Here is a 13,308-nt window from a genome sequence, read left to right as displayed (position 1 = left end):
AAGCATCACCATACAAAAGATTAATTTGCTATACAATGGACACAATGTGTCATTTTGTAGAAAAATATACATAAAATCATTAAAATACCTTTTCAGAGACACATTGAAACATATTTAGTATTTAAGTACTTGGTACATTTTCTTTCATATAGTGTTTCTCAGTTAATCCAAATCCTAAAACAAGACTTCATTCCTAAGCGACTTGTCCAGATAACGTGCAAAAAAAAGAAAGAAAGAGAGTTGGATACTAGCAGCTGTCACAGCCAGAAATAAATCCAACATGAAGCTGAATCATTCATTGCAATAATTATCAGTTACTAAAATATTCAGAACCCAACCAGATCTGTACACAGTAGCACATAGTAGACACCTGAAAAGTATGTGTCTTCATCGCCATCTGCTGGTCAGAAACCGGTGTCGCATGTCCCTTTCAGCTGTGGCGTGGAGTTTAAATAGTTTAAAGTTCAAATCGGTGTACAGTGATTCTTGAGAGTAGGGACAAAATGGGTTTTAATTTTCCCTTTTTTCTTTTTTTTATTATTTCTCAACCTTATGTATGCAAATATGACAAATAATGTTTTGGAAATGTAAAGATGCCAAGATGCAGACTCCCAGTTGCAACATTTAAAAAAAAAATACATTTTTAATCGACCTGACCCAGAACTTTGTCATCACCATCTGACAAAAATAAATATAAAATGATTTTTAAAATACCATATTAGTGATATTTTTACTCATTTTACAGACAAATGCTTCTCAAGAAACAAAAGAAATATTATTTAAAACAAAAAACAACAAAAAGTCCATCTGACGGAGTTGACAGTGCATGATGGAGTTGACAGAACTGAAGGTGGTGACAAACTAGTGAATAAAATGAAAAACTTGATACATGTGAAGTAATGCAATTTATGTAAAATACATTAAAATGATTAAATTGCACATTTAAGTGAGATTTGACAACAATTTAACTGAAAGAGTCTCAGAAACTCTGATGGAGTTGGCATCTGACAGAGTTGACAAAAAGCCAAACTACCTCAATTTATATGTTATTCTGAAGGAGGCCATATTGTAGCTCATCAGGTCCATGAAATCTTTACATTATACCAAAATTAAGCTTTTATTTCACAAAATTTCATCAAAGTTTTGAAAAGTGTCAGTTATGGTGTTGACACATCATGGTTGTGACAAACAACTTAGGAATAAAACAGAAGAAAAAACTAAAGAATAACTTAAGCTAACCAGAGCTAACTAGCCCTCCTAGCAAAGGAAGAGAAAGGAAGTGGTCATAGGGTCCTCAGAAGTTCTGGTGCCCCCCAATAATGCCTGATTTTTTTTACATTATTTTCATGTCTGACGGTGTTGACAAAAACTAGGGACACATTTCAACGGAGTTGGAAAAATCTAAAAATTATTTTTAATTCAATTTATCGATACTTTTATAATTATTTATATGACTACTTATACTTAATTGTCATAATATATAATTTTAGTATTTCTTTAATTGTTTTAAACTATTATAATGTATTGAGTTCTGCTCCGAGACAAGGGAGACAAGGGAGAACGTTGTGGAATATTTGTATAATGTTATCCAAATAGACATCTCTAAGACATTTTCAATATCAATCGATAATCTTGCAGTAGAAAACCGTCAGTGTGGGCTTAGTAAACAAGCTGTGCTGTGTCTCAGAACCAGTACTCGCACTCTGAAGATGGTGTCGAAGTGAAGACTTCAGAGTCAAGTTTTGATAGACAAATGAAATGAGTGTTGATGTTTATAACATTTAACAAGTGCAAGTCATTAGGAGGAATAACATAATGTCACGTTTAATTGGATGATGGAAAAGGTTTAAACAAAATTCGTGGCTGAAGTTGTGCAGCTGCACAACTAGTTAAAAAACTATAAAGAGTTATTAAGAATGAGTCAAGCATGTAACATTAAGGAAAAATGCATGCTTAAATGACTAAAGAAAAAAACAACTAAATGAATTCAAATGCTTTAAAATTCTGATTTTTTTTTCTCACAATGTTTGAATATCTTCATAATTTACCGTACTTGTGGGGAAGCTACAGCAAATGTAAACCTGAAACTGAGTTGAACCAGATCAGCCTTTTGTTGCAGCTCTTTTACAGCACAGGCAGACGAAAGTCTGCTGCCAGCACCCGGTGCCTTGACCTCAGCGTGCCGACTCTACACTCGCACTGTGGGCCAACACATCTGGCTCGTTTTCGGCGATAGCTATCCAAACATACGTGCAGGCTGTTCCGAGCCTCCTGCTGTACATGATGGAGATCAATTAGCAGGAAATGAGGCGGAGAAACATTGACGTATGTGGCGGGTGAAAGACGGCGAAACAACATGTTGCACTTTCACATGGTTCTATACCCGTTAGTAAGTATAATGGGTGAGATACCAGTCTTTAAAAGTTGCTTCTTGACTAAAATACTAGTCGACAAATGATCCAGTTTATTTTTTTTTAGCCGTTTCTATTGCTGGCCACTCAGTCAGTTTTGTTTATGATCAGGATTCTAACCCTAACCCCTTCCCTCACAGTCTTTGCTCCAGTTCAAGCCAGTGGTGAACTACTGGGTTAAGGTCGGGACTCTGTGTAAGCCAGTCAAGTTCTTATGCGCTCATCCATGTCTTTGTGGACCTTGTTTTGTGCACTGATCCCTGTTGGAACAAGAAGGAGCTGAAGTAGCGAAAAACAGCTCCAAACCATAATCCCCCTCTGCAGCAAATTCACACTTAAATAATTTTTCTCTCGTAGCGTTTCTGAGTTATGCCACGTTCCAAAATAATATTTGTTCAACTCCCAAGTACTGCATCATTATATCATGTGCAATATAGCACAGCTGACAAAAACCACGATGAGGTGGCACCATTCACTGCAATTATCAATTACTAAAATAGTCATAACCCAACAACACATGTCCACAGGAGGACAAAGCAGACATTTGCCCCAAATGTCTATTTATTAGTTTGGAGATGGTTAGCAATCACTGAAATGGATTTTAAATAAATGGGTTAAAACAATGCAGTCAGATGTAGACATGAAGATGTAGAGCTATGCTCAAGTATTAGTCCAAATAAAAGAGCACCTTAAAAGAAAAGATGAATTGTAGTTTATATCTTATGTATGCCAATGACTTGTGATAATGAAAGCATCATTTTTATTCCACTTTGAAATAGGAATGTTTGACGGCTGCCTGAAATAATAATTCTTCTAACAAGATTTTAAAACCAAAAAGTTAAAATCTCACCTTTGTCCATTGAACATCAGCCATCAGATTAAATGTTTGTCCTTATTTTATTTCTCTAAAGCATTTAGCTAATGATTAAAAAAAACTTTTCAGATTTAGAGATATTAAAGAGTTGATGGCTGAAGTATTCACTGCCAATGTAGAGGTGTTTGCTTTTTGACCTCCAAATATCCCAGAAGACAACAAAGCTTATGTAAAAAAATAAAAAAAATAAAACGTCTTATTTGAACATAGTGTGTGTCTGTATTTCATAAAGGTTTGATTAAAACAAGTTTGTTCTTCATTTAGTGAAGCTACCAAAATTTTTACTTAAGCATAAGTGGCGATACTTCAAAATAATATCCCGAACAACAACAATATCACATCTTTGAGAAAATTACTCAAGTAAATGCAACTAGTTACTACCCAGCTCTGGTTGTTCGACCTTATGCCTGTGCTGCCTGCTTTTCCTTCCTTCATTTTTACCCATGAAGTGGAATGAGAGCAGGAAACCAAAGAGGCATTTTTGTTTTGATCCTACATCTTCACCACAGACTCTGCCAGCATCTGCTAATACTCTGAGCGCACCTGGCATATTACACAGGCTTATATCCTGCTCCTCAACACCTCACAAATGTGCTGATCCAGTCTCCCATTGTATAGTGCTTTCTCTGACTGTATGGCAGTCTCTTGCCCAGGTGTAATTAAATCCTAATCCTCCTGCTGACAAAAGCAGAGGTAGCATTCATTCATTTTGCAGCTGAGAATGCCTGATGGATCGCCACTAAAAGGTTAGGCGTAACACTGGGGTTTTGTCTGATATATTCACCCTGCTGCTGTGAAGTCTGGACATTTTTCTTTCCTCTATTCTTCGATATTTGTCAGGCCGCCCCAGGGCAGCTGTGGCTACCATCCGGTAGCTTGCCATGATCAGCGTGTGAACATGCACGTGAATGGAAACGACTGATTTCATGTTAAGCGTCTTTGAGTCTGATGTCACTTCAGTTTCGTTAGCCGACGATGCACGTTAGCTCAGCGGCGTTCAGCAGACATTTTAACAACAAAGTGACGGCCTGCGTTGAAGAAACCCAGCATGGGCCATTTGCACTCATTTCTCAAACTAAACAGAACATCCTGAGATAACCAACAACAACAATCAAATCATTTTAACAACATCCCGGCACCACAATGTAAATGACTCAGTCGAGGAGGACAGTCGCCTACACAACACCCCTCACGGTAGGTCCAACCACAACTGGCACGTTCGGTTTTGATAAAGTGACCACTGTAGTGTTTATGTCATGCTATGTACACAAACAGCTGGCTGCGCTCTCATGTGAACACGCTGACTCAAGCCCCTAACCGTAATTTCTTTGCAACAGCTGCACGTTAGGCCACATGTTTACCCAGCTCTGGGAGATCAGTAGGTGTGCGTGAGCTGCAAAGGCATCAGGTTAGTGACTAACCAAAACTCCTACTGTTAGTAAAGCTGGGAACAGAGGGGGCGAATGAACTTGGGTTTTCCACAAACTCAAGCCACGTCCTCCACTGTTTGATGGCATGAGTGCTCTGCTGCACAGGCAGGTTTTACATGACATCGGTGGTTTCGAATCCAGATGTAAGCAGTGTTTTCTGCTGTGCCGGCTACATACTAGTGTGTCAGAACATGAAGCACGGCAGTTCTGTTTGTTCACATTCCTGACCACAAGGAAGCACCGATCAGCGTACCAGCAGGAGGTCACCTGGAAATGTCATCAGTTTCTTTTCAGTCTCCTGATTTAAAGCCTATTGACTTGTGTGTCTTTTCCAGATGTCGACTGTTGAAAGACAGTAGACCCTAGCGGTACACTGTCAAAAGGATTTTAACCCTTATGTTTTTGTGTGGGTCAACTTTAATCCTTTTCCAACTTTTGGTATGCAAAATGTATTGTATGCTTCATATTATTGGCACAAGTTTTTATGATGGCATGAGAAATGTATATATTTGCACAAAAGCATTTCCGGCCATTTTAAAAATTCTCCAGGTTCCAAAAATGGCAGAGTGATATTTGTGGTGTTGTGGTTCACATATAACCCAGCAGGAAATATTGGCTTTCCATGCGTAGTTTAAAAGCTTTGTGGATGAAATATTGTTTTCCCATTTATCCGACTTTAGGTTGCTTGGTTCAAAAGGAAAACTCAAACGTCTCTTTCCGCATCGAAACTCTCCGACTCATTCTGAACTGATACATCGTCCCCTTGGTGATTTTTGAGACTGGTCTGGGCCCTCCTGGCATTGGGATGCCAAATCTCCAAAGATGCCTGAACCAACTTAACTGAATCTCTGAATCGAGACACTAATTTTAGCTGCGTGTATCCAGGATCTTTTCTTTTGGTCATGACCCTTACCTCATGGCCCTAAGTGAGGTTTGGAGGTTGGAGTGATGAAGTCGAGACCTTTTGTTTTTTGGTTCAGCTGTGACTTCACTATGACAGATAATGACTGACCATGAAACCCCAAACCATCTATCCATCTCCAACTCTACACCATCTTCATTAGTAAACAACAAACAAAGATAATTGAACTTCTCTACTTGTGGCACTGAACAGTCCCTTTTTTTGGTTGAAAACCATAGTCTCCAACCAAAGGTACAACTGATCCTTACTACGCACTGATTCAGTACAGACTGAAGGTCGTTACCAGAAGAACCAGATCATCTGCCAAAAATATGGATGAGACCACGAGATTCCCAAATCGGACATCCTTCTCTCCAACTCTAAGCGCATTATTTTTCATTGTTCGTTTTATGGTTAAACTTCAAATTTTCACACTTTTTCTGTCTTTTATTAAGGAAAAGATAGAGTATTTTGTCAGCGAACCCCCTCAAATATACAAATACATTTTTGGTCATGACTGTAGTTTTATTTTATAGAAACAAAACAGACTCCTTAACTTCTGTCAAGCTAAAATCTACTGTGTGCCTGTCAGTTCTGATTGACAGTGGGCCTGATGACGCCGATTGTATGTCAGCCTCACTTCTGCCAGTAAAAACAAGCAATGTGCAAGACAGGCATGACAGACTGACAGGTAACAGTCCAGGACCACGAACGAGCCTGAGAACAAGTAAATTAGCAAGCAGCAGCACAAGAATTCACACATTTAGATTATCCAGTGAGTCCAAGGTGCGAGTGTGCCTAGAGGTGTGTGTTTATCTGTGGATGTGAAGGCAGCAGGATGTGCATGTTTGTGAGAAGGTCAAGGGCTCCGACAGCCTGAGGAAAGAAGTTGGTAGAGAACCTTGCAGTTCTACTCCAGACCTCTCCTACCCATTATTAATACACAATAATTCACATCAGTAGGATGGAGCTGATATGTTTTGATCTTCCCATGCAGTCACACAAAGAAGCAGTATGCTTGATGTGTTCATTCACAGATGCATCTTTAAAAACAACGTTCACATCAGTCCTCAGCGTCCTGTGGATGAAACCGAGGTACATTTATAAAACAACTTTCCTACAGAGAAAGGCTTACTCTGGGTACATTTCATTCTTACGAGCAGGGTGGTCTTTAGTGAAATGGTTTTCCTTCTCACAAATCATGCCTGCAGCGACATATCGAAACGCACGTACAGAGCCATAAACAAACTGCCTTTACAGCTCTTTGACTTGGTCCGATTCCATAGCCGTAGAAGGTGAAACATCCAAATCCCAGCATCTGCCTCACAGCTCTGGAAAAACGCCTCGTTCGCCAAACCAACACCTACTAAAACATTACAGATTCCATTATTTAAAAAAATAAATGAAAAAAATCTATGCATAGACTGCAAGATGAGAATCAAATATTAAACAAAGACAGTCACATGGAATAATCAGAGTGCTTAAGATTTCCTTAACTGCTAATTCTAAATTATTGCAAGCAGAAGTTTGTTTTAGCAACTCAGTGTGAGGCAGTCAAATTGGAGAGGAAAAAGGAAATGGTGAGCAGGGCGGTCCCTCTCTTGCAGGCAAAAGACAAACAGTTTACATGGTGTAAATTCTGGGTAAGTGGCACTCCAAACAGAGCAGAACAGGTACAGAAAACACCTCCAGGGGGCCGAGGCAAACAGAACTCACAAACCCCGTGTCACCACCTCGGCTGCGAGAGCCGCAGCAAGGATTTTTCTTTAATGGTTTGTTTCACACATCTGAAATCTAAAATTAAATTTTAATGGCCCTTCTTTAGTGCCGGCATTCTCTTTTAAAGCCAACAAAACGCTTTAGGAAACTGGAGTACAAAGTAACAGCTTACACACAGAGACATGTAATAAAAAGATGTGCTAAACTGTCAAATGAAGTTGTTGTTTTGTTTATTGAAAAGGCCTCACTTCGTTTTGTTTTGTTTTTTTCTTCTTCTTCTATGGATGTCAGGAAGTTATAGGTACTTCCCTCACCTGACCAAGTCACAACTCCTGACCACGAATGTTATGTGTTTGTGGGGGTGGCAGAAGACAAGTTAAATCTGTTATCTTCTCCTTAATATTGAGTTATAAACATGTTCAGATACACAACAGATGAAAGTACAAGACCTGCTCTGTTTACAGTCACAGCTACGGTCCCATTTCGCATACAAGGAGCAGAAAACATTAAAGCAAAGACCAAAGTCTCCTTCTCAGGGCTTTGTGATTTTAGGGATGCACAAGCCTGGAAAAAAACTGCGCATTCCTGCAGTGAATCAGACCCTTATTCTTTTGTTTTGTTATGGAGGCTAACTGAACTGCTTTCATCTCGGCCATTTCGCCAGATCAGAATTTGATCAAACCCAAGATGCGAGTACTCTCACTCTTTTTCCTTCCAATCACGCAAGAGGTCTCAGTGAGCACATATTGCTCCCTACTGTCCTCAACCTTAGAAGTAAAGAATAATAGGAGCCGTCTCTGAATTACATGACCACTTTGTTAGTTTCCAAACCTTTGAGCTCCACGGAAAGAATGTGGTTTTGGCTGCGGACAAGTGGAGCCGTGGAACAGCTCTACCTCATCTGTGGTTTCATTTGTGTATGGATCTGGTTTTAAACAAGCATATGGGCCGGTTGCATGGCAAGCGAAGGGCGGTGTGTTTTTTTTTTTTTTTTTGCAGGGCTGAATAATCGTCTTACTGCCATTATCCCTTTTCAGCGCGGCAGAACCGGTCGACCTGACACAGCTTCTGCAAATTCTGTCGCGCAATCACTGGCATCTAGGTCAGTGCATCTCTGAGGCACATGGAAAAATACACACACTCACACTGGGTTGGCCTTAATGTGAGCCCGCTCTCCTGAGCTTACCCTACATGTTTCAGATGGAAACACAAAGCAACCTTTGATGACGGCATTTATCGCCATCATAGCTCATGAATAATTGGAATGTTCAAGGAAAATAAATGCGAAGAGAGCAATTTACACAGATTTACTGGTTGCTTAATTTTTTTCCTTACAGCCCAATGTCTTGACTGAGCATGGAGGAAAACCACTGGTCAAAAGTAAAAAACACAGAAGTGTCATAATACAAGTAAAAATTTGTGTTTTCTAATAATTTTACTACAATGTACTAATTACAGTACGATACCATTTTGTAATATATCTGACAAAGTGACTGTGTAAAAACCTTACACCTATGACTTGGCTAAAGTTCTTGAAGGTAGGAGGGAGAGGAAGCTAGTAATTCAAAACAAATTGTTCTCCAGTTCAGACTTGTCTTCCACTTACCCAGGTTTGATTCAATTTTACCAGGAAATGGTTAGGATTGCTGGTTAAAAGGACATGTTTATGGGTTTTAATGCATTTTTACCTTTAGATATTAACATTTATGCATTTACAGTATGGAATAGGTATAGAATAATAAACAGCTGATATCAGGTAGGACAGGTGGACTCTAACAAAAGAAAAAGCAAGAAAAGCATTAATTACAGTGTCACTATAAAGGCAAATGGCATTAAACACCCCATTCACACACTTAAAACAACTACACATTTGCCTAATATAAATGTTTTTTTTAAGGGGGTGAAAGATGGGAGGAAAACAGAATTCCAAGAAACTATGAAAGAACTTTTAAAAATATAATTACTATATTTTCCAGACGATAGAGCGCACCTCACTATAAGCTGCACCCACAAAGTTAAAAAAATAAATAAATAGAAACGTACATATATAAGCCTCACTGGGCTATAAGCCGCTGGTATCTCCACCGCTCACAGTTTTGCTGCGTCCTTAATTAATCTGCTATTAAGGACCCAGCCCTCCGTCTCCAACGCCGAACCATAGGTTCATTCACACCGGGTTTACGTGCAGCGGCTCCATTTCCCTCCTGTACTGCCAGATTGATAGCCTTCAACTTAAAAGCTGCATCATATAAGCTTGAAAACATGTCTCCGTCGTACCTGCTGCTACCATGTGCTTGTTCTAAATGAAAATCAGCACTTTCTTCTTTGATTTCCAATTTTGACTTCCAATGATTCACTTCCTGCTAAAGAGCCCCCTGGTGGTTGAAGAAAACCCACAGAAAAGCCGCACCGGGCTGTAAGCTGCACGGTTCACAGCATGGGAAAAAAGTAGCGACTTAAGAGTCCGAAAAATATGGTAGCTTTTATTAAAATAAATTGCTTTCAACAAGCACAAAAACTGAAAACGAAACAAAAATATGGAATCAGATATGTACAGATCTGTGATCAATAACACACAACCACACCAGCCATGTGATTGCACATTAGCATGCTGTCTGTGTGCTGCAGTAAGGTGGACCAGGGTATATCTGCCACTCTCTCAATGGTTTGGCACAACTCTGATAATCCATAACTGTCTTGGGGATCTTGACAAGCGATTCATTTCTGTTGTCCAGGCTAATAACTTCTCCGGCAAACATTACAACTCTGTTTTATTCTCTCCAAGACAGCTTTCCTAAGAACTGGAAAGTCAATCTGGAAAGCAGAAGGCAGTGACAAAGCCATTAAAGATGCATTAGAGAAGAGTTTACAGTTGAGTAGCAGGATTGCTGAAAATAGATAGCGGCTTCTAATGCCCACGTTTGGCAGGAAAGAGAGCGGTTTTCCACATTAATCAAAAGTGAGCCAGTTGCACTCACAGCATGCTGTAGGTAATTAGTGGAACACTTTAAGTGAGCATTACCACAATTAAACTTATCCACCCTCAACAGCAGCCTAAACATAACACCGATCCTAGCCAGGGAATAATAATGGAAACCTTTTGGCTTTCTAAAGTAGGAGCTAATATTAGATTTGGCTGCCAGAGTGGGAGGTTTAATACATTTCTGTAACAACCAAAAATCACAGCAATTACATCTGTCCCACCTTTTAATTGCATGGCAAAAGAAGAGAGGTTTTAGGTAACCACAAAAAAAAGTTCACAATGGAGTTAGGAAACACATTTTCAAAACCAATAGAACAAACAAAATGTCATCACTGAGAGCGACTATTTTGTTCTCAAACCTAAACTATGAAGATGTCCACAATATTATATCAACAGTTTTAAATCTTTTTTTTTTACTTAAAATGTAATATTTTTACTTTGTTTCTTCTGCTCTGCACATATGGATCCTTATGGACTCTGAAGTTGCTTAGAAAGCTTTAATTTCAATTTAAAAGTAATGTATTCTACATAGTTTGAGGAAAGTCTTACTATGATAATAGGGACAGCATGGAATAGAAATTAGTAATGACATGAGTCACTTATCTAACTGTGAAGACAGTACATTTGGTAAGCTGGATCTGTAAAGCACCAAACTACAGGCTAACTACTAATATAGCCACCCCAAGTAATCAACTAATATCTGATTTTCCATACATGTGGACCTCAATAAATACAAATTTCAGTCACAGAACTTAAGACACATTTTTCTTCCACTTGACTTTCCATGAATATGCTCAGAAAACGAATTTTCAAACCCATTTGACCTTTTTGTACCTTCCTGTAAATGTATCCTAAACACCTTTAAAATCAACACACACCCCTATTATAATGAAGGCTGTAACACAGATGTGAGCGAGTTCTGTCATAAGTTTTCTTAGTAATACTTATTTTTTGAGAAGCCCAAATTTTCAGTCTGCTTTGCTTCTGAGAGAACAAACAGCATTAACTTCTAAAGCATATCACTCTGCAGTCATTGATTAATTGCAACATTGTGGTCTAATGCCAAAACATTCGGTGCCAGACCACTGGGAGAGTGGCAGAGAACCCTCGGGTCAAATGGATTAAGCTGAAGTTGTTTAAACAGAGCCAAGAGTTTTAGTAAGACAATATCTTATACCGACAGCTTTTCTGCCAATGAACTAGGTTGTGCAATGAAGAAACAGTTTGGCATTCACAACCCCCTATACACTGGAAACGCCAGTGAAAATAAGAAATGACAGGATGTGAGGAGAGATTGCTGAAACCCTCAGACTGGGATACCAGAGTCAACATACAGAAGAAAACAAATGAGCTGTATGTGAAATAGAGAAGGAGGAAGCAACATCAAGCTGCACGATGAGTCTGCAAACCTTTTTGTCTCAACTCCTCTATCTGCAGTACCAGCAGTGTCTCAGAAGATATCTAAAAAAAATAATGTTCTAGGTTGCATTCAGCAACTTGAGCTAAAACTTCACAAGAGTGAGAAAGAAAATGGTCAACAACAACAACAACAACAAAAAAGTTTCCTTACCTGACGCTCCTCAACAGTTTTCTGCGGCTTTCCTGTCGTTGAATGGTCTGACGTGTGTGTCTGCATGTCAGCGGCTGTACTGGAATCACTCTGATTCAAGCAACAGACAGACACCTGTGTAGCCTATTAACAATAATAATAATAATAATAAAAAGTTTTATCAATCAGTCTCCTACCTTACAGTATCCAGCGATCTGTTCTGCGATGCTGCTGATGTGCAGCAAGTATCGCTTCAATCTCTGCTGATACGTGAAGGCGGCGAGCTGAGCTTCGTTCTGCAGCGTCGCCACCTGAGCCACCAGGAGCTGCTCCCTCCTGTTCCACCTGAGCCGCGCCATCCGGGATGCCTGCTCCAGACCTGCGCCCCTCTCCTCCAAAGCACGTTTCACTGCCCGGAGGGACTCCACGCAGCAGCGCTCCTCCTCCGTGCCGTTCATGCTGTGACCCGACAGCAGCAGACCGTCGGCGTCCCTTCTGACTTCGAGCACGGTGACGCGGTTTTTTTTTTTTTTTAGTACTCCTTGCGTCTCTACCGAGCGTCGGAGTCTAAAGGTTTCGCTCGCTGCGTCGGGTTTTTGAGTCCGACCACGCACACAGTTTGCGAAAGAAACGTTGGCGTTCGGGTACGGATGTTTATTAAAGAGGAATTTTACATTTTAAATTCTCAAACTAGTCGGAGCAGTGAGAAAACAAAAACAAAGTTTGAATGTTCTGCGCAGTTTACGTTTCGCCGGTGCGTCCGTCGGAGCTGGGTGGAGGAATGACGTTTATGCTGCGACTATCAGGATGCTGGGTTATTTTTTTTTTTTTTTTTCATGGGTTTGTTTGTAGTTATATTTTTGGCTCTGTATTCCTTAGTCTCTTATTTTGGATCAGGCAATCCTCGTTTCCGCTTTATTTTAGTTCAGTCCTTTCTTAGTTAAAAATGTTTAATTATTTCTTGTGCCTAGTTGTTTTTTGATGAGGTCTGATTAATTTTTCCTGTACTTTCCCCCTCTCTCTCTCTCTCTCTCTCTCTCTCCTCTTCTCTCTCTCTTTTCTCACACCTGCAACCTGTTAGCCAATCAGTTTTCCCAGCTTTTACTCTCTCGGTACTTGACCTCCTCTCCTTCACTCACCCCTTGTTGGATTCTCCCAGTTCCTGTTTTGCTTTGCTCTGACTTCCTGTGTTTTATTAAGGTGTTTTTTCATTTATATTTTTTCCCATTAAAATACCTAATCTGATCTCCAAATGAATAATTTAATTGTATGTTACTCTCAAAAGGCTTTACATCATACCTTTTTCAACAATTTATATTCAAATGCATGTCTGGACCTACTTTATGAAATAGGTCCAGATTAGAAAATGAGCAAACAAAATTTCCAATGAACCAACCAAATCTGTGTGGTTCGTTCTTTGGTTTTTTCAATTTTGTTTGTA

The 13,308-nt window shown here is 39.6% G+C and overlaps 1 protein-coding gene across 2 annotated transcripts in view; it reads right to left on the bottom strand.

Moving 5' to 3' along the window:
* LOC107835640 (PDZ domain-containing RING finger protein 4-like) overlaps positions 1 to 13,029 on the bottom strand; it is a 67,180-nt gene extending 54,151 nt beyond the window's left edge. The window contains exons 1-3 of one of the 2 annotated variants that reach the window (XM_016668758.1): positions 12,065 to 13,029; positions 11,889 to 11,978; positions 10,528 to 11,779 (exon numbers count right to left, since the gene is read on the bottom strand). In XM_016668758.1, the coding sequence (XP_016524244.1) occupies positions 11,702 to 11,779; positions 11,889 to 11,978; positions 12,065 to 12,325 (429 nt within the window). In that variant the 5' untranslated portion in view covers positions 12,326 to 13,029 and the 3' untranslated portion in view covers positions 10,528 to 11,701. Of the gene's footprint in view, positions 1 to 10,527; positions 11,780 to 11,888; positions 11,979 to 12,064 lie in introns of those variants that run through there. The other variant, XM_016668757.1, reaches the window with a different exon arrangement.
* Positions 13,030 to 13,308: the final 279 nt, after the last annotated feature.

This window comes from Poecilia formosa, unplaced genomic scaffold, assembly GCF_000485575.1.
Source record: "Poecilia formosa unplaced genomic scaffold, Poecilia_formosa-5.1.2 Scaffold17, whole genome shotgun sequence".
In the NCBI taxonomy this organism is placed as follows: domain Eukaryota; kingdom Metazoa; phylum Chordata; class Actinopteri; order Cyprinodontiformes; family Poeciliidae; genus Poecilia; species Poecilia formosa.
Note: the sequence above shows the minus strand (reverse complement) of the source record. Positions and strands in the feature narration are given on the sequence as shown.